This window comes from Carettochelys insculpta, chromosome 21, assembly GCF_033958435.1.
Source record: "Carettochelys insculpta isolate YL-2023 chromosome 21, ASM3395843v1, whole genome shotgun sequence".
In the NCBI taxonomy this organism is placed as follows: domain Eukaryota; kingdom Metazoa; phylum Chordata; order Testudines; family Carettochelyidae; genus Carettochelys; species Carettochelys insculpta.
The window spans coordinates 11,683,989-11,707,015 of NC_134157.1; the positions used below are offsets into that span (position 1 = coordinate 11,683,989).

Here is a 23,027-nt window from a genome sequence, read left to right on the forward strand (position 1 = left end):
TCTTCATTTTTAATATTTCCTTTTTTTAAAAGCTAGTGTGGGTTCCTAAACTAAGCAAGTTTAATAGTCTCTGTGCACATACTAAGGCTTCCCTATACTTACAGATTTTGAGGTGATTCCAGAGAAGCATGAGGAAAGTGGCTCTTTACTTCTCATTCAATAAAAGGGCCTAAAGTTGTCATCTAGGAGCAGGCCCTGGCCGTGCTGCAGTGAGCTGGGTCGGAACTTGCGCTCTGGGTAAAACCTGGTACCATCCCCCATTCACTGCAGTTCTTGCCCTGTACCAGGTCGAGCAGCCTCTTCGGGTCCCGCCCACTCTTTCCGGAATCTTTCGCATGTCTCCGTACTGCGGTTGGAGACTTCGGCTTCACTCGGTTATTTCCGTGCACAGGGCCGAAGGCCTCCGCACGAGCAGGGTGGGGCCTTTTTCGGTTCAGGCCGGAGCCATTCGACTAATTCCGTCCAGAGACCGTTTTGCGGTGTTGACGTCATATCCGGGCCACCCTATATAAAGGCTAGAGCTGGGCGGCGCACAGGGAGTCTGTCCGGCTGGCAGAGAGCTGTCGGTTGCGCTCCCCTGGGCGGACCCTTCGCACAGACTTGGTGAGCAGAGAGCGCGGGGGTGCACTGTTTTTAAGGGTGCAAGACCTGAGCGGGCGAGCTCGGCTGGGTTCTCCCACGGTTCGCCGGGGCCCTTAGCCTGTGGAAATAGAGAGCGGTGGACCATATAGGCGTTGGCGGGACAGCATAAAGCCCTGACTTACCCCGTCTTCCCTCGAGCTCGCCTCAGGAAGCCGGAGAACGGGTGCGGTAGCGGTTGTGTGGTGTCGATGTCCCTTGTGTGCACGCAGGAGCTCGCCGGGAAAGCGCTAGTGCTTCGCGGCGCCGCCTCACTTACATTTACACTCTCGTTTGCCTGAGCTCGCTCACGGAGGCCGACGGCTCCTGGCTAGTGCTGGGTTTCCCCGAGCGGGATTCCGAGCTGCGGCTTTCTCCTCCCCTCTCTCCCAGGCTCGCTTCCTGATGTGCTTATTAAGCTAGTCCCTGCAGAGAGAGCTCTTTCCGTCCCCTTCCACCCCACCGTCTCTCTGGCCTTGCTTGAGTACGGGCGTGCCGGGGGCGATTGCGTTTCGGTTGCTCTTCTCGGGGAGGTTGTGAGGCTGCAGGGACCTGACGGGGTGTATGGGGTGGGGGAAGGTTGTGAGGCTGCAGGGACCTGACGGGGTGTATGCGGGGCGGGAGGTTGTGAGGCTGCAGGGACGCGCGCTCGTGTGTGTGTGTGTGTGTAAAAGAAACCGAAGCGGATCCGCCCTGCGTCGCTCCCAGCCGCAGTAGGAGGAATTTCATTCACTTCCCTGAGGGAAGGGGATAAACAGGCTGCCGAATAGCAAGGCCAGCAAATCTGCCTCCCCACAAAAGGACAGGGGAGGTTTTCATCCTCCCTGACGCAAGCTTCTCAGCCTGGTGACTCCCACCGGTTTTGGAGTAAAATCTCGAGAGGGGAAAAATTGAGCTTGAGAGGCTGATTGTCTGGAGTAACCCTGTTTGTGGGTTCATTTGGCAGCAGTGGCTTCCTTCAGCCGTCACAAAAACCTGTCCTCTGTCCAAGGTCGGGAGAGTCAGAATCTTTCCCTCATTTTTCTGCATTTTGAGTTGGCGGCCGGATAATTTTTTCCCCAAAAATAAATATGTAATCCTCACCTTTAATGGTTATGCGAGGGGATTTTTAAATGCTTGATTGAAACAGACCACAAAATCCTTCATCCTAACTGGAAGAGGCTTTTAAAAAGCCGTAACATTAATCCCCTAAAATGAGTGAATGTTTCCTTCCAAATGTGTGAATTTGCAGGACCCCAGGTGTTTTGCTTGAGGGGGGGGGGATCATTGCTCCCTTTAAGAGAAAAATCAGGATTTTGGCCTGGTTTTCTCACCTTGTGGCTACAGTTACAGAACACATCATAACATATTTCTGGTAACTCAAGAGAGTGTCAGCCATGTTTGTTCTGTTTGAATAGAACTTGTTGTGTTTACAATAAAATAAATATATGTTGAAAGTTTATGAATTGTTTACTATTTAAAATAGTTTTGTTTTGTTTGGTATTCCATGTGTATACAGCAGTAATATTACAGCAGCTTTATTTTCCATTCTGGATTTGTTAATGCCATTTTTCAGAGAATGATTGTACTTTACAGTACTTTAATCTTAAAATATGCATGAATACTGAGCAATTTGCAAAACACATTGAAATAGACCCCAGAAGGCAGTTGTGTTGATGTGAAGGATGGGCTGCAGAAAAAAGCCCCTAGGGCATGGTTCTGTAAGGCTGATAAAAATATGTCCTGAACGAAAAATCCTCCTGAGGTGTTTTTTGTCCACACCAAAGTGCTAGAAGATTCTATTGATTGCTTCTTGTGAGAGGTCTTGATCAGAATTTCTTATTGTTTTGGAATAAAATCATCTTTAAAACAAAAAAAATCAGCCTTGCTGCAAAATTAGCATTGGGTTAACCAGAATATTTATAAAATGTGTACCGAAAAGAGTGAACAAAAGGATTGAAAATGGAGCCACTGGACTGTGTAAAATTGATCTAATATGAGAGGTTATAGTACTCGGATGGGGTAGTTTAATTCTATTTCTATTGTAAGAGAAATCTTGCATTTTAAAGGGTCAAACAAAAGTTCAACAATTAAAAAAAAAAAAAGGGGGGGGGGAGATGGCATGTTCCTCCAGTCTCCATAGTAAATAAAATTAACAAACACATTTTATTTTAAAGTTTGTTTTTAATGCATCCCAGAGTAAGTCATGTTCTTTCCCTGTGCACAAGCAAGGTATAAGTGTACCCTCAGTCTTTCCAGACAGGGTGTTGCTCATATTTGTGAGATGTCAGTTTTAAAACAATCCCTTTCATTACTTCATAAAAATAATTAGTAAATTCTGCATTTCCTTAATTTTACATAGCTAATAACTTTGTATGCTATTCATCTGTTATATATTTTTGGGTAAAATCAGACTCATTTGTGGAATGTGAATTGCTTACTTGCCCACTAGCCTGAGGCAACTAATTTTAAGTTAAGATTTTTCTTACCCTGATATGCTATTTTGTAGTTGTTCCTTCTGTTTCTCCTGCCCTCCCCCCCATTTGTCCCTGGACCAGACACCAGAATAATAGGGTGGAGCAGATTGCAGATAGTTTTTGAAGTAGGCTGTCAAGTGCAGTCCAGCCCTTTGAGTCTGTTGCTGATCACTTAGATCAAAATAAAGTGACAATGGGTCTTCTGGCTCCTGTAACTGATTTACTTTAAACTATGATAATGCTGTGCTAGATATGCACTTGTTTCAGAAAACTCAAAGGCGCACAACCACAGTTGTCCATGTATAGGAACATGGATTGCAGTATCCCCTGGAAAATTCAAATTAGAAGATGCAAGGAGCTGAACAGATTAAAATTCAGTGTATCACCCATATTTAATAACTCACCTGTCCCTTGAACAGCCATTGCTCCAAATAGTTTCCATCCCAGATTTTGTTTACTTGCATATCTTTCACATGGGAAGTTAATTTAATTTAAGTATTCTGGAGGAGATTTATATTTAAAGTTTGCTTGGTAAGCATGTTTGATTCTGAGGGTATATTTAAAGTCACATTGGCTGAATATGGAAGTGTAGTTTGCCAAGTTAGATTACATTCTTACAGTTTTTTTGTTTTAATTTTTTGAAATGGAAGATTATGTGCACCTTAATTCTTATTTTTTATTGATATTCTTAACATTGTGGCATAGGAGGGGAGGTGGCAGGGAGGTGTGTTGCATGCAGATGATTATATAACAATTGTTCCAAATTACATGTGGTGAGGAAAGGAAGTAGTAGTAGAAAGGTGTCATTTTGATAGACTGTATTTTGTCAAAAGTTGGTTTCATTTGACCTATGTTACTACATTTGTAGGTAGTGGTATATTATCTTTATTTCCACCTCCTTTTTAGGCTCTACATTCCTCCATCATGTTATCATCGTTTCGTAAATTCAAAGTCCAGGTATTTTACAAAATGCATGTACTGAACTCACTGTTTCTTCATTCTCCTGCCTTTGTTGCAGTGATGACCTACTGGTACCAAAAGCCAGCCTTTTTGAGAGGTGTATGTGTATAAACTACAGAACATTAACATATAGCGTGACGACTACAACAATTTCTTTTTTGTACTCTGTGGAGTGAGGATTGTGAAGTTTTTCTGTTTCATGCTTTTTTTTTCTCCTTCCTCTGATGCATGGTGTGTGATTGTTCTGCCTGATCAGAGATTGTCTGATCTATGTTGTTGTGGATTAACTTTTATAAGATTTTATTTTGCTTTAAAGGGTTCTTGGTGAATAAAATACCTTAAATTACAGCCCTTACGTTTTGATTACAAAACTACTGTGTAAAATAAAGAATTGAAAACTGAAAAGATGATAGTTTCCTGTTCTATCAATATACATAACCTGTTTAATCATATGATTGCAGGGTAGCTACTTATGCATAGATTTTTGTTTTTATAAACTAAGATTAATGCACTTGAGCTGGATAATAAGAGCAATATAAAGTCTCTTATGGGGTAAAATGAGTTTGTTTCTATATTTTAAGTACAATAAAATGTAGGAATTGCAAGATAGGAAATAATTTAAAAGTTAAAAAGGTTATTTACACAGGGATCTTAACACTGCATTTCTGCATTTTGATGCAATGCGGTCAAGGTAATTTGCTTTCTCATGAGCCCCAATGCAGAGTACAACCCTGCTGACCTCTGCATAGCTTTATTAAAGGTCAGCCGTGACAGTTGAGTCCTATCTAGTGAACCATGATCAGCAATGAAATTGATCTATTTCATATAGCATCTTCAAATTCAAGTGACAAAATTAAAAAGGACTTTAAAACTACCTTGCATTTTTAAAAGTGTACAATTCAGTGTTCAAGCCATGAGGTCATACAAAATGTCCAGTGTTTTACTCCTATTTGTGTTTCATTTTCACTACAGTTCTTTAATTTTTTGTATTTGGAAAAGCAATATTAGATTCTTCTATTTGACTTTTGTCTGTTCTGCTGTTAGTCCATAGTGATATGCAGCATTAACTGAGCTAATGTGAAACAGACAAACAAAGATACTTGAATTTTATTACTGCAACACTTTCCTTCACAAACCTATTTTGCTTGCCTGTTGCAGGAATTAATAAACCTTTCTTACCAGTATCCTAAAGTATAGAGATACAGTAGGGTTTTGCAAATAAAATTATACCTTAGATTTAAGTTTTGATATATTGTGGACTTTGAAAGAGCCTTTCCAACGACAATAAATCAAATTCTTGGGTATTTTTCATCTTACGGCAGTGTAAATGTTACCAAAATCCATTATGATCTTTTTTGATATATTTCAATGTCTTTAGTTCTTTTCCACAGTACACAGAATTTTCTTCAAAGACTTAAGGTCCCATTGTACTTCCTTTCCAGAAATTGTTCTCTCTTATATACCTTGGATAACTTATATTAACTATACTAATACCAAAATAGGCATTATAAGTGGGCTTTAACTGTTTAAATGGTATGGTTGCTTAAGACATGCATAATGTGACTCACTGGTTCCCTTAAAATTTTCAGGAAAGTCCTGAGTGGAACAAGTGAAAATTAGATGAGTGCCTATTAAAATTCTTTCCCCAGACCTGAACCTAAAGCTGTTTATGGCTCAGAAGCTCTGTGACCACCAGAAATTGGTTCAATAAATGGTACTACTGTACCTCACGCACCTTGTGCCTCTCCATATTAAAAGTGACATTGGGTGAATATAAAAATCTTATGTATAATATTTGATTTTGTTTAATAGGAATCACCATTTCTCTTCCCTCCAAAAGGAGAAAACTGTGAAACGTCTGTAATAGATAAGAATTCTATAAAATACTTAAAATTCACACCAATACAAAAAAGCATTGGAACTGCCAAGTTTATCAGAATAGGTAGACGCTTTATTGAAAGGCATATTGCTTGTTGCAAGTATGCTCACTACATGCATAATAAACATATAAGTGCTTTATTTTAGAGAGAGGGTCGTGATTTTTTTATGTTCTGAAAGTACTGATCACTGCAATACTTGGGCGGTTATTTTAAGAGTAAATCTGAATTGCATTGAATAATCATAAAAATGGTCTTATGCTAAGATCTTGTATACAGAATCTGAGCACTTAGCAAATTTTACAGACTACTTGTAAACACCAAACACACAATTTAGAAAGTGCTGACACCCATTGATTATATTATCCAACTATAATTCCTGCTAACCCACTTAACGTACAACTGCGTTGCATGGCTGAATGATGTTGCTGACATTACTGTTGCACCAACAGATCTATAAATACCCACAGTTGAACGTTCCCATTCAAATGCTTAGCGTGCCTTTTTTTTTTTTTTTTTTAAAAGGTTGTAGACTAATCCTTGGCATGGAGTGTATTTGAAGAGCTCAGAGAGCAATAGACATTTTTGTTACAGTATTTGCTCTTTTTTTAAGCGCAAATTGTGATTATAAATTTAAAGTAAATCGGAGACAAAGTAGTTTTAAAACAGTTAACTTGCAGCCTTTTCATAGAGATGCCAACTGATCTATAGGTTTTGCTAAATCGGTTCACTGTATTTAAGAAAAATGGAAAAAGTAGAAAGATTGTAAAGAGTTTCTAAAGAAAGATGTATGCCACATTGTAGATATTTTTCTGATGTTTTTAGTTGTCTGAAAGACTAAGGCTTTCATAAGGAAATAACCTATTTAAATCAGACAGCCTCCCTGAATGGTCTAGAACTTTCTGCCTGTCTGACCTTATCAGCCCAGTGCAGATTGCAATGGGAGGGGCTGGTCTCTGCAGTATAGCTGTCTCAAGCAGCCGGTGCAGTAAGGTGTGGGATGTGATGTCTATAAGTACAGTGCCTGGGACTAAAGTCAGTTACCTGCTGTCAAGTGAGTAATTTTAGTTCATCTAAAGTGTTCATGTGGATTTTTTTCAAAACAAACTGTTTTTATAGCTTTCCTTGTTTGTACTGCTGCAGTCCTTTATGGAGAGGGAAGTATTTGAAACAGTTATGTAATTAAACTACAGAAGATTTAGAAACAGGTTAATGAGTTGCTTCTTTAGTTCCAGACAGGGTTACTTCAATGTTGAGATGGAGATACTGAATTCAGACTGCATCATTCTGCAGCATTGGTGACTTTTATGCTCAGAGCTCCCCAATGACAGCTGATAACATTTTGGCAGAAGAGAGGTATGCTGACGTCAGCTGACTTGCTGCAGGAAAGAACAGTCCATTATTGCTAGACCAAAACACTTCTTTTACAATTGACTTGGTCTACTTACTGTAGTTACAAAGAGCCTTTTATTTTGCAAATTCCTGCAAAAAGACAACCCAGTTAACTAGTCACACTACAAAATATATTTCCCATTTTTAAATAGGATAGTAATTATTTTAAATTGCATATATATACCCACTACCTACTGAAGACCTTTTTGAGCTACGCGTAGGTTTCTAACCACAGTGTAAAAACTGGACTTGAATGAAAAAACAAGACTTAATATGTTCCAGTAATATAAATAATCAGAAGCAGCAGCAGCAGTGAGATAGTTGAGCAGGTGCAAATCAGGATTAATACACTATCCAACCTCACCCTCTTGAGTATATTTTTTATTTTAATGATTTAATCATAACTAGAAACTGGATAGGAGAAATGCATTTTTAATAATCAAGAGTTTACAGTCTCAACATGTGATCCGTCTGTCAGGTTAAATTTGAACACCGGAGAAAGAACAACTTGTTTGTCAGAAAAACTAATACTTAGTTATGTTGAGTTTATATTTGTGGTTGGTTATGAGAGATTCAGATTTGCAAATCAGATTGAGTTGTGGCCATTTTTATCAGATTGATGTTTTGAGCATACTTGCACAATACAGGTCATGCAGATTTTTCATGTGCTAGCTCTCTTGGAAAGTAGTGGATGGAACACCCATTTTTATTACTTAAAAAATGAAAGCACAGCAGAATTTCTGGCCTCCCACTTTAACTGCCGCAATGCAGCTGGGCCTGAGAGTTCACCAGTGTAACAATTGCTGCTGAAATGGCTGTCTTGCAGCAGGGTGTGACTGTGCTTTGGAATGTGTGAATTTGTCCCCCATGTGTTTCTTTCTATCAGATGGTTCCTTTCCAAGTGCCTGGAATGTGAAGAGGAAATATGACTGACTATAATATATTTTTCTACCTGTGGAATTTTTTCATGAAACCGTACTACTTTTTCCATAAGTGATGCATTTTGTGTACTGTTTCTGTTTTAATGTGTGTAAGATTACATGATAGCAATAAATGGAGATGTACAGTACATGTAAATAACTGTGCAGGTAAGAATTTGCCTGTCATCTGTGAAACCTGAATTATTTTATAAATAAAAAAATTAGTTGCAGAAATCTCCACGATGGTCACTGATTAAACATTTAAATGTGTTAGATTTTAATGCCACTGAGTCTAATGAAAATAATTTTATTTTGGATCCCTTTTAGCCTTAATACTACTTTATCATCAGAACTTTTGATATCAGAAGATTAATTTCATTCTTTAAATTTTTATGCAGCTAAAAGGAGGGGTGTGAAAACATTAATAGAAAGGGGTTATGCACATTCAGCATTCTTTTTGCTGAATGCAATAAAAATTATTTTCAAAAAAATTTTATGAAAGGATTGCAGTCGAGGTACAGCTGAGAAGGATAATGAATTATTAAATCCTACTATTTGCCGTCCCCCTAAAGATGGCTGCTGTGAAGTTCAATTTGAACTTAATGTGTGCTGTTTTTTGAAGTTTTATGTAAAACAGAAATTTTTGTTTTACAGAGTTGTGTGTAAGAGAATGAATAGAACATAGTCTTCTAGCTAGTATATAAAAGGTATAATATTTATTTGCCTGTTCTAAGCATTTTTTTTAAATAAAAAACCTCTTAATATTTTTACAGTAGAAAGAGTTGAGGTAGTTTTCCTTCTTTTTAAATATACTTAGCTCTTGTATTCGATTTCTAGCAGATACTAGCCATGGTACTTTTGTAGTAGATGATATCTTTTAGCCAGTCAGGTAGATTCTTTGATACCCAGTCCAGACTTTTTAAGAAGCAAGCAATTGTTCAGTTTTTTTATTGGCATTTTCCTTCTAAAGTTTTTTTTTTTTTGTTTTTTGCTAGACAGTTTACAGGAAACATTAGGTCTGTAAGTAAATGATGTGTGAGACTGAAAACAAACTTTCTTTATTCAGATCTTTGCATATTTACTGTTTCACGTCACATGCAAAGTTTTTAATACAAGTATTTTGACGTTCAGAAAATGGATCCAAGTGGTGTGAAAGTGCTGGAAACGGCAGAGGATATCCAAGAGAGGCGCCAGCAAGTTTTGGACCGATACCACAGGTTCAAGGAACTGTCTACTCTGAGACGCCAAAAGCTTGAAGATTCCTACCGATTCCAGTTTTTCCAGCGTGATGCAGATGAGCTGGAAAAATGGATACAGGAAAAACTCCAGATTGCATCTGATGAGAATTATAAAGACCCAACCAATTTACAGGTAAGTCCTATTTCTGCATGTCCCTCTTTTTAACCCGTGCACCATTGACCTTTAAGCATAACGGATTCAATTTGTGGAATAAATACAGTTAATGTAAAAGTGTAGCTGAAATAACAGAGTGACAAAAGGAGCTGGTTGCAAACATCTAAGGTCCTAGAAAGCTTGCTTCAGCAAACCAGTTTCTAGGCTGATATACTATAAATGGACTATAGTGATAATGGATTGGTCACTGAAACCTTTTTGGCTGTTAAGGGAAGAGAATGTCAGTACAGCTTTTCTCATTTTTTGAAACCTTTGGATGCTTCAGTTACGTAAGCAGATTTGGGTAAAACTATTTCTGGAAAAATTACATTAGCAGAAATATTTGCTATGTGGGAGGAGTTTCCTCTGAAGTGTTTGAACATTCTGAAGCACATGAACAAACAAAAATAACATAATGTGAAATTGAGGTGTTTTGAATCCACCTATGAAATCATATATGATGCAACTTTTGTTTTACATGTGCTTTTTTACTGTATGTGAATGTGATTACAAGTCCAAAAATTGTAATAAATGTACAGTAAGGTCTTGGAGTATGCGAACTCAAAGTGCGTGACCCTGCTCTTACGCATCTGACCCCACCCCCCAGCCTGGTTTAAACCACCTGCAAGTGGCTCTGGTTCAAGATGCCCCCGTCTCCCTGTGTGGTTCCGGTGCAACCCCCCTGCTGGCTCACGAGCTGCCTGCCTGCCCACCCACCCTGTGCAGCTATGGCACACCCCCCATGGCAGCTCCCAAGCCACCCCCCATACCACACACAGCTCTGATGCGACACACCTGCTGGCTCACAAGCTGCCTGCCCTGTGTGGGTCCATTGTGATCCACCCGCCCTCCCCCTTGCCCCATGCCGCTCTGGTGAGAGACAGACACACACAGGCTCACAAGCTGCCCGCCTGTCCTGTGCAGCTCTGGTGGAACCCCCCTGCCGGCTCACCACCTAGGCACGGCTCTTGTTCTGGCTCAACTCCCCACCCCTCCGCAGCCCAGCTTACCACCCGTGCTCAACTCCACCCTTCACCTCCCTGCAGCCCTAACCCACCCCAGGCTTACCCACTCACACCCCGCGCGCCTCCCACAGCCCCAACCCACCTCTAGGCTTAACCCTCCCCAACTGCCCCCACAACCCGGGACTCTACCTTTCTGCTGCTTCCCCGACGGCAAAACATGTGTTCTGCTAGGGAAAAGGCCAGACTGCAACTTGTGTGAAATCTGGGTTTACATGAGGGTGCGTGGAACGGAACCCTTGCCTACTCTGAGACCTTATTGTACTCATGTTTTGGGGAAGGTGGATGTAGAAGAAGGCAGCTCCCCAGATCTTAATCGTCATGTTTGATGTTTTTACTTTCAGGGGAAACTGCAGAAACATCAAGCCTTTGAAGCTGAGGTGCAGGCCAATTCAGGAGCTATCATTAAACTGGATGAAACTGGAAACCAGATGATTAATGAGGGGCATTTTGCATCTGAAACGATAAGAGTGAGTGTTAGAAATCTTTGTTTTCTACATGCTTTTTCTTCAGTGTATAAATAGGCACTTTTTCCTAAAAACTTCCTAAATTCTAGCTCTCACAAACTGCCTGTTATAAAATGTCTATTTTTAAAGCACCTTTTCCTGTTTTGTATTAACTGCAAGTTTTGACACTTTTTGAATTACTATTAAAACAAAAAAGGAGTTATGTAGCACTTTAAAGACCAACAAGGTAATTTATTAGGTGATGAGCTTTCATGGGATAGACCCACTTCTTCAGATCTATAGCTTTACCAGAAGAGACTCAATACATAAAGCACAGAGGTCCAAAATTATCAGGGCTGACAAATCAAAAAAAATTACCATTGTTGGCAAATCAGATAGACAAGCAGAGAGAGGCGTGTGTGGGGTGGGGAAGTAAGTATTAGGTCAAACATCAAAGTATCACAGGGGTAGCCGTGTTAGTGTGTATCTAGAAAAACAATGAAAAGTCCTGTGGCATCTTATAGAGTAGGAGATTTTTTTGAGCATAATCTTTTGTGGGCAAGGTTTATCTTTGTCAGATGCCCATGAAAGCTTATGCTTCAAAAAATCTGATTAGTCTAAGATACCGGAGGACTTCTTGTTACTATTAAAACGGCTTACTTTAAACCTTCTACTAATGTTTTTCTTTTACTCGTTTTAGGTATTCTCATTCTTCTGACTGCTTCTTACTCTCACATACTTCTGACTGTGCTTTACCAGTTTGTACTAGGCTACTGCTCTTACCTTTCACTCATCCATTTTTAAAGGACTTGGAGGCTAGGGGGACTTTAAGTCCACCCTTTCCAGTTCAGTTAGACCAATTCATATCTTGTTTGCTGATGTCAATGATGCACAGTTCTTTAATAGACCGAATAAGTTTTACCAATATGTTAAAGCTCTTTTTTGACACTTCTTAAAACCGCTCTAAAAGGTAAAGCTCTTAAAGACAAACCAGTGAAAAAGGGACCTTTTCACAATAATAAAATTTACTGGTGAATTTTATTAATTAAATTTCTGATGTTCACCTGAGTTAAGGTTGGTTTTTTTTTTTTTTTTTTTGTTTTTTTTTGCAGAGGCAAAATGACCACTTTGTGTAATTATTTCAGAATATTTTTATAAATTATGCATACTAGTCTTAGCCATTTAATTGCATAAGGCTATTTTGGTCTTGTAATTTATCCTTAACAAAAGTCAATAATTGCTTTTCAAATAAGTGATCTAATTCTTTAAAATTTGGAAAATCCAAAATCCATGATGATCATTGTAAACTTTAATTTGTGTTTTGTTTGGACTGGTAACCTGTCTGTTAATGGTTTAGTCTTTCACGCCATACCGGAGTGCACAGCGCCCAATAGTAACTGCTACTCAAGTTGGGTACCATATACAAGTAGGTGAATATTTGACTGTGCAGTGCTGCTGTCACTTCCTCTTTGCTGGTTTGCATCATGCTGTTGGACAATGTTAGAGATTCAGTTAGTGTGAGATCCTTCTCTCCTGTAAACTTCCATAACTGAGTCTATTAAAAACTTGTTATAAGTATTTATGCATTCTAGATCTCCAAAAGCTCCTAATTTGCCTTTAATTTATAAAGCTTAATTTGCATAGCTTTATAAATGATGGGCGGAACAGCTGTTTTCCTGTTCGGCAATTTGTGTGTGTGTGTGTGTTTCATTTCTATTAAACTTATAGTGAGACAAGTTGGATGAGGTAGTGTTTTGTAGTGGGCCCTCTCTGTTGGTGAAAGAGACAAATTGTTGAGCTACAGGGAGCTCCTTTTGAGATCTTATAGCTACACATTCATGTCTCATGGTGGTCTTATTAGCTGACAAATGTTCGTCCATGCTTTACGTAGTATAACTTACATGAAAGTAATATTCAAATGGAAACTTCTGTCATTTTAGGAATCACGAAAATAATTGGCATTGCAAAGTTTCATCTTCTTTATTTGCATCTTTCAGACTCGCCTGCAGGAGCTTCATCGACTCTGGGAGCTGTTGCTTGAGAAGATGCGTGAAAAGGGAATCAAGTTGTTGCAAGCCCAAAAGCTGGTGCAGTACTTACGAGAATGTGAAGATGTCTTGGACTGGATCAATGACAAGGTATATTACCGTTAAAAGAATATCCACTTGCATCATATAGCCTTTTCAACAACCTATTGCCGTGGTTATTTGTGTGCTGTAAATGGCAGGTATACGGAACATTCTAGCCTCTTGCAGAAACAATTTTAGGAAGTTGATAGAATAAGTAACAGAGAAATTCTCCATATGCTGAGGAGATGATGAAACCTGATAGGCTCTTTGCTTAAGAAGCGGCCAGTATTTCACATAGTGGGTGAATGTACTTACCTGCATTGAGAAAGCTGCAGTGCATAAAAGTAAGATTTTTGTGACATGTATGCTAAAATGAACCAGTAGGGAAAGGGACTCCCAAGCCATTGAAAAGTTATGTATACCTGCAATGTATTTAGAGAACCATTGTAAGAGAATCATTTGCTTTTGACCTCTCTGAACATTGAGGAAGCAGAACCACAAACCACAATACTAAAGTTTAAAAGCCACAACATGAACAGCTAGGTTTTCTTAATTATGACTCACCTATTTTGTGGCACTGAGGGTTTGGAATTATAAATCTTCTGTAGCCAGTACTAAATATTACAAAATATTTTTATAAAGCTGTCCCTCTTTAAAACTAGCCAGCTGGGCATTGCTAACTTGAAATAGAGGAGTTACAAATAATTTCAATTATTATACCTGTCCCTAAACATACCTACCATCTTTTGAACTTTTTAAAACCACAGCTGCTGGTATAAAAAGCAGATGCTGTGGAAAGGACCCATGCAAACCAGACAAATTACTGTAGGGAAGATGATAGCAAAGTAAGTAAATGGGAAAAAGTAGAGAAACATTTGCTCTAACTTATTTTTTATAGTAATCTTAGATATTGTTTTGTAACAATAGAAAATGGAAACCTTTTGGGGTGGAGTTGAAACAAGTCTCTTTTAGGGCTTCATTTCAAAACAGACTTTAAAATATAATTTTGTTTTAAGTACCCATTATAACTATGTGTATTGAAGTGGCAACTTTTTGCGGTTAGAACAGCTGGTTTCCGAGTTTCCAATAGGTTTTCTTTGCAGTGGCTTGTGATACAAGGTCTTTTCTTGTTTCCTAACATGCTAGGAGGCGATAGTGACATCTGAAGAACTTGGCCAGGATCTGGAGCATGTTGAGGTTTTACAAAAGAAGTTTGAAGAGTTTCAGACAGACCTAGCAGCTCATGAAGAAAGAGTAAATGAAGTGAACCAGTTTGCTGGCAAACTTATTCAGGTAAACATCTGTGAGCTGTGAAAAGGCTGACTTTAAGAAGTGTTGAAATAATTGTTTCCCAAAAATATGCTCTAATTGGTAACATTCAGATTTAAAGTATCTGAAGTCTGTTGTGATAATTGTGGAAACAACACGTGTAACTCAGTGGGCAGAAATTGGCTATGCTATGCTAGCTGTCACCTGGGAGGGAAACACGGTATTGCTGTAATAAAACTGTATTTGCAATAGGATACAGCTATAGATGCAGAATATTCTCAACAGAGATTCTTCTGTGGGTAGCTTGAGCAAGGCTCTGTTCCTAAAAGGAAAACATTGAGAGGAGTGGTTTTATAGGAGAAACTACCAAATGCTCATGAAGGCCTGAAGTTAAAACTGTATTTCTCCTCTGCCATCCGTGACTGGGTCATTTTCTACACCAGGTTATCGGCTGCGGGTTAGAAGGCCTGGGATCCTAACGCACATGGAAATTCCTTTTCCTTCTGCTTACAGTGTATAGAAAGAATTATAGGTTTTTATGCAATGTCTTATGAAAGTATTGGATTCTTGGCTGTTACAGGAAAACCATAAAGTCGAGAGATTGGTAAGAAAGGGAAGATGCTTATAAACTGGAAAGAGCTCCATAGATTGTAAACCATATTTCTTTTGCTCATCAGGAACAGCACCCAGAGGAAGAACTGATCAAGTCTAAGCAGGATGAAGTAAATGCAGGCTGGCAACGTCTAAAGGGTTTGGCCCTTCAGAGGCAGGGAAAACTTTTTGGGGCAGCTGAAGTTCAGCGTTTTAACAGGTGTGGACTTGGCCAGATTACTTTGGTTCCTGTGACAATGACACACAAACATCTAGTGGTGCAGTCTACTGCATTTAAGGTTTTGTGAACATTTGACATAACTGTCACATTTACTGGCAGCTTATTAATTGTTACTGCCTGAAAGAAGACCCTACAATGGGTCAGCAACTTTTCTGAAGTGGAGTGCTGAAATTAGACCTTTTTGACCTCTATGTACAGTTCAAGTGCTGGTGGAACTTTTTAAAGTAATAAATAGTCCCAATTACAACAGCTTCATTAATAAATAAACATGCATAGCTTTGCCATTTACATAGTGTTTGGTAGTATTAACTGGTCTTTTGTTAATCCACAAGATTCTGTATAACGGCATTTGGGTAATGTCAGCAGGACTTGATTGTCTCTGAAGCTTCCATTATTATTGTATTTATGACAGATGAAAATTTTATGCTTCTTTCTTTGTAAGAGAGATTAATGCAAGTTAATTTTTGCCACTTTTTGAAGGGATGTGGACGAGACTATAAGCTGGATTAAAGAGAAGGAGCAGTTGATGGCTTCAGATGATTTTGGCAGAGATTTAGCCAGTGTGCAGGCTCTGCTGCGCAAACATGAGGGCCTAGAGAGAGATCTTGCAGCTCTGGAGGACAAGGTATGAAGAGTAGCCATTTTTATCTGTGATTTAAATCACAGTTGTTTCAGAGTAAGTTTCTGGCAATTTGTATATGTATCTAGGTAAAGGCCTTATGTGCAGAAGCTGATCGTCTGCAGCAGTCCCACCCACAGAATGCCTCTCAGATCCAAGTGAAACGGGAGGAGCTGATTGCAAACTGGGAGCAGATTCGCACTCTTGCTGCAGAGAGGCATGCTCGACTGAATGACTCCTATAGGTAGGAATGCTGTATTACTGGAAGGGTCTTCTGTGTCTCTGCCTAAATTAAATACAGGGTTGTAGGGAGGAGGAGGCCATTTCCAAGGTTTTGAATGAATTAGTGTTTTAAAACACAAGTGTTGAACACAAAATACATGATCTTGTTTCTAAATTGAATGTGTTCAGGCACTTCTAATGGAGGGAAAATGGATTTACATTTTGAAGATTACATATAACAGTAGTTTTCAAATGTGTTCCTGTTGTGCATCTCTTATTAGCCACTGTCTGGGAAAAGATATCAAATTAGAGGGAGCATTTATCTGATCTACTATGACAGTTCCTGTGTCTCATGGGATCTTTTTCAGTTTGTTGTTTATCCTCTCCCAGGGTGAGAGCAGGATTTTATTTATTTTTCCCTGTCCTTCACTCCCCTGGCCATGCCCCAGTTTCTGTAACCTGAACTGGTGTGATCACTCCAAATAATTTTTGTGGTTTTTCTTCATCCTCCTCTCCCACTCCGATTTGCTTTCCTTTTAAACTCATTATTGTCAGCAAATTTGATGATGGGTGTTACACATATCAGAGAGAGACCTGACAGAGACTCATTAAGACTGCATTTCATTTTCAAGTAACTGTAAAGGGGAAGATAAAGAGGAGTTGCTAGGAAAACAAGCCTCAGAGAGGTAGCTGTGTTAGTCTTTATCTTCAAAAACAACAAGAAGTCCTGTGTCAGCTTATAGACTAACAGATATTTTGGAGCATAAGATTTTGTGGGCAAAGACCCACTTTGCGCATCTGATGAAGCGGGTCTTTGCCCAGGAAAGCTTATGCTAGGAAAACAGGAATTTTTATTGAAGACTGAGGCATAGGCAGTTGACACTTTCTAGAATGGTCAAACTTTTTTTTTTTCCTTCCCCCTCACCTAATTATGCACACTTCACTCTTTATCACAGAATCAAGTCTGTGATCCACATAGAAGTGTTCTGCAGATCAAAAAATTGAGAATCGCTACATGATTACCACCCTGGTTTCCTTTTGGCTTCTTGCATGCAAACTTGCAGTTAAAAGTATTCTTTTTCGCTCAAACAGAAAACCTTATGTTTCCTTGATGAAAATTGGGAGAAAAATTAAAAATATTTGGAAACCTCTTTCTTGATCTTCAATTCTTTGTTATGAAAAAAGTCATATTTCTCTCAGGAGTTAAGATTGGCATTTGTGTCGTTACTGTATTAATGTGTCTCAATCTCAAACATACTCGTGCGTGCGTGTGTGCACATCATACTCAAAAATACTTTTTTGCTTCTGCCATTTATTTTTCCAAAGATTGCAGCGCTTCCTTGCAGACTTTCGTGACCTTACCAGCTGGGTAACTGAAATGAAGGCTCTAATTAATGCTGATGAACTTGCCAATGATGTAGCTGGAGCTGAAGCCCTTTTGGATAGGCATCAGGAGCATAAGGTAATAATAGCCATTTAGTTTACGCTGCTTGCTCTTAATTGAAGATGGGCTTATATGTACAAGTTCAGTACAGTCTTCTGAATTGCTGGCATTATGTTGTAGTATTAGCATTGAATTTGTCATTGCAGTTGCATGCTATTGTATTATATTCTAGAGTCCTAATATATGGTTTCCACGTGACAGTCTAAAGATAATTTGGCAGAACGTGACTATCGCTCATAAACCTTTCTGTGTGTCTTCAAGCCGTGGTTACTACTTGCTCTTTCTACAAGTGCTTCATTAAAGCTGTGACTACATTTTCTTTAATGTCTGTCTAAATTCTCTAGTCTCAGGGTTTCAGTGAAGACACAGAGAGAGGTAGTGTTTACTTATTAGACGCATTTGAAGTATATCTGCATACTGATACAAGAAACTGGACTCTGTTTTCATATATAAAAAATTGAGTCAGTACTCTAGATATCTGAATGCTGTCTTTTGCTTTAGTTTCAACATTGAGCTTGATTTTCAAGTTCATATTTTAATGGTATCTTAAAATAGTTTGTTTTTGTTTAGAATTTGAGAAACACATTTTTGTGTATTTGTTTGCCATAGGGAGAAATAGATGCCCATGAAGACAGCTTTAAATCTGCTGATGAATCTGGTCAGGCCTTGCTGGCTGCTGGGCACTATGCCTCTGATGAAGTTAGAGAAAAGGTAAGTTCAGTAGCTCTAAAAAGAAGAGTTGGAAATGTTCTAATGTGTTTTTAGTTCTCTTAGTTTTTAGTGAGGGATGCAGTTTCTGTTTGAGTCTGGATGCAAAAATATTTGTCTGACTAGACTATGCTCCGTTTTTCCCCATAATTTAAGCAACATCCTCTTCTCATCCTTCAGTTTGGTGTATGTCAACTTGAAGCTAGAGGAATTTATTTTCCCATTTGAAAAATGAATTGTCTAATAGAATAGGCATCTGTCTATTCTCATTTTTAAGTTTGCTGTAATGGACTATACTGTGTATTTCATAATGCTAGCTCTTTAAGATAATTTTTTGTTATGTGCTAACTGAAAAGCAATTTAGATTTGGTGGTTGTTGGGGGAGGTGAGGAATGTCACAGCTTGACTGAAGCATTTGAGCTCTTCTGAAGCGTTCTGGAGATAGGGTTCTGGCTCTGTGTCACTTTTTCAACTTTGTGTAGCTCCTGATTGATTTTGCTGTCATTGAGATGAGAAAAAAAATCATTCTCCCTGTACTGAGTATGTGTTTCTTTCCCACCCCTCAGCTCACCATCCTTTCAGATGAAAGAACTGCTCTTCTAGAGCTGTGGGAACTTCGCAGACAGCAGTATGAACAGTGTATGGACCTGCAGCTTTTTTACAGAGACACTGAACAAGTTGACAACTGGATGAGCAAACAAGAGGTGAGTGTTTTTAATTGTGCAGCAGGCAACACTTGAGTAGATATCATAAAAAGCATACATTTGGCTTCTTCAGAAAGAGGGTGAGATTTACTTTCTGAATGGTTTTTGTCTCCTATTCTTCTTCTGTGATAAATAGCTGTGGCCAAACATAGGCACACTGTACTTTCATGGTGGTACTGTAAATGTAAACATAAATGAACAAGACCACTTCATATGGTTCTGTTAGTGATCTTGTTAACTTACCGAGTGCCAGACTTCCATGATTTCAATCTAATGCTGATTTACATAACTTTACATCAATTCAACTTGACTGGCGTTTTTTTGTGTCTGAATTAGTACTCACATGGTATTACTCCGTTTAATTTCTAATCCAAATTAGAGGTGCACCCACTTTTGCTTATGACAACTGTGGAGTACATCAACTGCACACCGCATACTTTTCCAGTAAAATCCTATGAGGTGAGCACAGTACTGTATACCTGAGAGGACTGGAGATAATATAAGGCTCACTAAAGTATTTGTTTCCTTTCTATAGGCATTCCTGCTAAATGAAGACCTAGGTGACTCTCTGGATAGTGTTGAGGCTCTGCTAAAGAAACATGAAGACTTTGAGAAGTCCCTTAGTGCCCAAGAGGAGAAAATCACAGTAAGATGGATGTATTCGTTAAGTCTCTTTGTATTAATGAATAAAGAATAAAACAGAAGTAACCTTATGGATTGAGCCCAGATCATTGGTCAAGAACTTCCAAAAAAGATGGGTTCTGGCTTTTGAACATAATCCTGAATTGTGCAAGAAATGGAATTTTCCTCACAAAATCCACATTAAGACCAAGGCAGAGAATATTGTGTCAGAGGGCATGAGTGTAATCCTGTGATCTGTTGCAAACTATGCTTGAATTTTTTTTGATTTTGCTTGAATTGTTAAAAACACATACACAAAGCTATGCATCTACCATCATCTGGATTTAAGATCATGTTCTTAAGGAAATGTGGAGAATGATGAAGATATAAGGCCTGGGTTTAGAAATAGCTTCTTTACTTTCGAATGCAGTAGGGTCTCAACAGTCACCAGGGTTCAGTGTTGCGAACCCTCGTGAATACTTAATTTTGCAATTATGAGGAAGCTGCAGCCACTGCTGCTCCCCACCCTAGAGCCCCGGGCTCGCGAATAATTGAATTCGTGAACCTGGAGTTTATGAATGTGGGGACCTTACTGTAGTTCAGCTTTGACACATTTCTTCTAAAGCCAAGTTTGCTAAATGAGCTTGCACTAATATTCCTAGTATTTGAGATGAATTGAAGACTACTTTCTTTCTAGGCCTTGGATGAGTTTGCTACTAAATTGATTCAGAATAACCACTATGCCAAGGAAGATGTTGCTACACGGAGAGATGCTGTAAGTTTTTTTTGTGTGTTTTTTTGTCTGTTTTTGTGTTTTTTTTTTTTTTTAAAGTAATCCGCGTGGCTTCTTGGTTTGTATGTTTCTTTTAACTGAATGAAAAGAATAAGTGATGGCACAGAGGCAGGATAAACAAGTAGAGTTTCAGGAAGATCAACTATAATTAAGGAGAACATGATAAGAGTGCTCATTTTCTGAGAATTTACTACTGGTATGTGCCTATTGCAGCTGCTGAGCCGACGTAATGCTCTGCACGAAAGGGCTATGTACCGGCGTGCTCAGCTGGCAGATTCATTCCACCTGCAGCAGTTTTTCCGAGACTCTGATGAACTGAAGAGTTGGGTCAATGAAAAAATGAAAACTGCATCAGATGAAGCTTACAAGGTAAAAACAGGAGTAAATAGCTTGATAATTTTAAGGTAGTCTTAGTATCCAGGTATTATTGGTGTATTGAAGGTTTATGAATAGTTTCTCCTCTATCTTGTCTGGGTGATGCCAAAGAGAATATTCCAACAGTCAGTGCCAAAAAAAAAATCTTGCTTGCTAAATAAAATGGTTTGTTCTCTCACTTGGTGTTTGTGGCTGCAGTTCCTTTTGATTTTTACCTCAGTATTTGTGACAGCATTCAGTCAGCCTTACATGGTCCACAATTAATGAGTGTATTCTTCTTGATATGGCTTATAATTATGGCAGATAGGCACCTAATGCAGGGGTGAGAGAACTTTTTATGTTGAGCCCCACTTTTCATCCCTGCAATTAGCAGGGCCCTATAAACCTGTCTGATGTAATCCACACTGATGGAAATTTCAGTTATGTCTTGGGGGGGAGGGAAGGGGTGCGACTTTTGGCACATGTAAGAAAAAGTATGTATGTAGAATGTAAAAACTTCATTAATTTGTATATAAATGTGAATACACATGAATAAAAACAGTAATATATTTCAACATTTTTAATGAGATGGATGTCCCTGAGACTCAAGCAATCATGCTGTGCCTCCCCAGGAAATTTCTGATGTATAAAAATGTGCATAGGAAATGTAGATATGAGAAGATGTGTATATGTTATCCACTTTTGCTCTTATCAGCATGAGATTGGGGAAATGACGTTTTTTTAATATATTGATTTCAGACTCTCTTTCCTATATGTAGGACCCATCAAACCTGCAGGGTAAAGTTCAGAAACACCAAGCTTTTGAGGCAGAGCTTTCCGCAAATCAAAGTCGCATTGATGCCCTTGAGAAAGCTGGCCAGAAGCTAATTGATGTCAATCACTATGCATCTGATGAAGTGGCAGCTCGTATGAATGAAGTCATCAGCTTGTGGAAAAAACTGCTGGAGGCCACTGAACTCAAAGGTAATAGATCCTCTTTCCTCTGGCTGATCGTAGAGGAGCTATAAAAAGGTATTTTGGACTATGGAGAAGTCAGTGCTGAGTTTAATGAAATAGAAACTTAAAGAATCTTCCTCCTATCTCTCGTACACGCATGCAGGAATAAAACTGCGTGAAGCCAACCAACAACAGCAGTTTAACCGCAACGTGGAGGACATTGAACTATGGTTGTATGAGGTGGAGGGACACTTGGCTTCTGATGACTATGGAAAAGATCTTACTAATGTTCAGAACCTTCAGAAGAAACATGCTCTGTTAGAAGCGGATGTTGCTGCACATCAGGTACAAAGATAACACAACTTTTCTATCCTCCTTCCCCTACAGGCACAGTCATATGATCAGCTAGACCTAGTACCAACCTGTAGTCTGTGGGGTAAGGATTTATTAGTGTTTTCATGATAAAGTTGTACTTCCAGGAGTTTGCAGTTTTGTTCTCCAAATTTTTTCTCAGCACAGGTTGGTGGACTTGTATGGGAACTTTGTTTCCTTGAGTAACTCTACATGCTCTTACTTATGAGTACTGTTGAGTGGTCCTGTTGACTATTCCCAGAAGTCAGGTCTATATATTTGTAAACTTGGTGGAAATTGGTATTTCCGAAAAATCAGTCTTGCTTACCTGTGTTATGAAGAACGCTTTGTTGAAATCCCTATTGTTATTTCTGTCTTGGGTGACTTCAATGCAAGAGTTGGAGCTGATTGGGCCTCATGGCCTTCCTGCTTAGGACACTTCGATGTGGGAAAAATGAATGACAATGGACAGCATCTCCTTGAACTGTGCACGTACCACAATCTGTGCATCACAAACACATTCTTCCGAACGTAACCACAGCACAGAGTGTCGTGGAGACACCCACGCTCGAAGCACTGGCATCAACTAGATGTGGTCATCACTAGGTGTAATAACCTCCCAAACGTCCTTCTGACACACAGCTATCACAGTGCTGACTGTGATACAGATCACTCACTAGTTTGCTCCAAGCTCAAGCTGAGACCCAAGAAGCTGTACCGCTCTAAACCTGCTGGAAGGCCCCACATTGACGCCATAAAGACGGCAAACTTGGAGAGAGCTGAAAAGTTCAGAGACCCTCCAGGAAAATCTGCGCAGTAGCCCTGGGGCGCCGATGTGACATCCAAATGGCAACATCTGAGGGATACAGTTTACAACACGGCCTTGTCGGTGTTCAGAGGAAGAGCTAGAAACATGAACGACTGGTTCGAAGCTAACTCCGATGAGATGATTGCAGTCATTGAAAAGAAGCATGCTGCACTTCTGGAGTACAAATGCTTAC

At 39.2% G+C, this 23,027-nt stretch overlaps 1 protein-coding gene across 6 annotated transcripts in view; it reads left to right on the top strand.

Annotated features, from left to right (window-relative positions):
- The first annotated feature begins 534 nt into the window (after nt 1-534).
- The window catches only part of SPTAN1 (spectrin alpha, non-erythrocytic 1), a 92,162-nt gene continuing 69,669 nt past the window's right edge, over nt 535-23,027 (top strand). For 2 of the 6 annotated variants that reach the window (XM_075015053.1, XM_075015051.1), the window contains exons 1-17: nt 545-603; nt 3,981-4,031; nt 9,355-9,594; nt 10,982-11,107; nt 13,081-13,221; nt 14,299-14,445; nt 15,099-15,232; nt 15,734-15,878; nt 15,962-16,116; nt 17,421-17,556; nt 18,148-18,249; nt 18,813-18,950; nt 19,486-19,596; nt 20,269-20,346; nt 20,578-20,733; nt 21,498-21,702; nt 21,839-22,020. In XM_075015053.1, the coding sequence (XP_074871154.1) occupies nt 3,999-4,031; nt 9,355-9,594; nt 10,982-11,107; nt 13,081-13,221; nt 14,299-14,445; nt 15,099-15,232; nt 15,734-15,878; nt 15,962-16,116; nt 17,421-17,556; nt 18,148-18,249; nt 18,813-18,950; nt 19,486-19,596; nt 20,269-20,346; nt 20,578-20,733; nt 21,498-21,702; nt 21,839-22,020 (2,229 nt within the window). In that variant the 5' untranslated portion in view covers nt 545-603; nt 3,981-3,998. Of the gene's footprint in view, nt 604-3,980; nt 4,032-6,871; nt 6,966-9,354; nt 9,595-10,981; nt 11,108-13,080; nt 13,222-14,298; nt 14,446-15,098; nt 15,233-15,733; nt 15,879-15,961; nt 16,117-17,420; nt 17,557-18,147; nt 18,250-18,812; nt 18,951-19,485; nt 19,597-20,268; nt 20,347-20,577; nt 20,734-21,497; nt 21,703-21,838; nt 22,021-23,027 lie in introns of those variants that run through there. The other 4 variants (XM_075015048.1, XM_075015054.1, XM_075015049.1 and 1 more) reach the window with 4 other exon arrangements.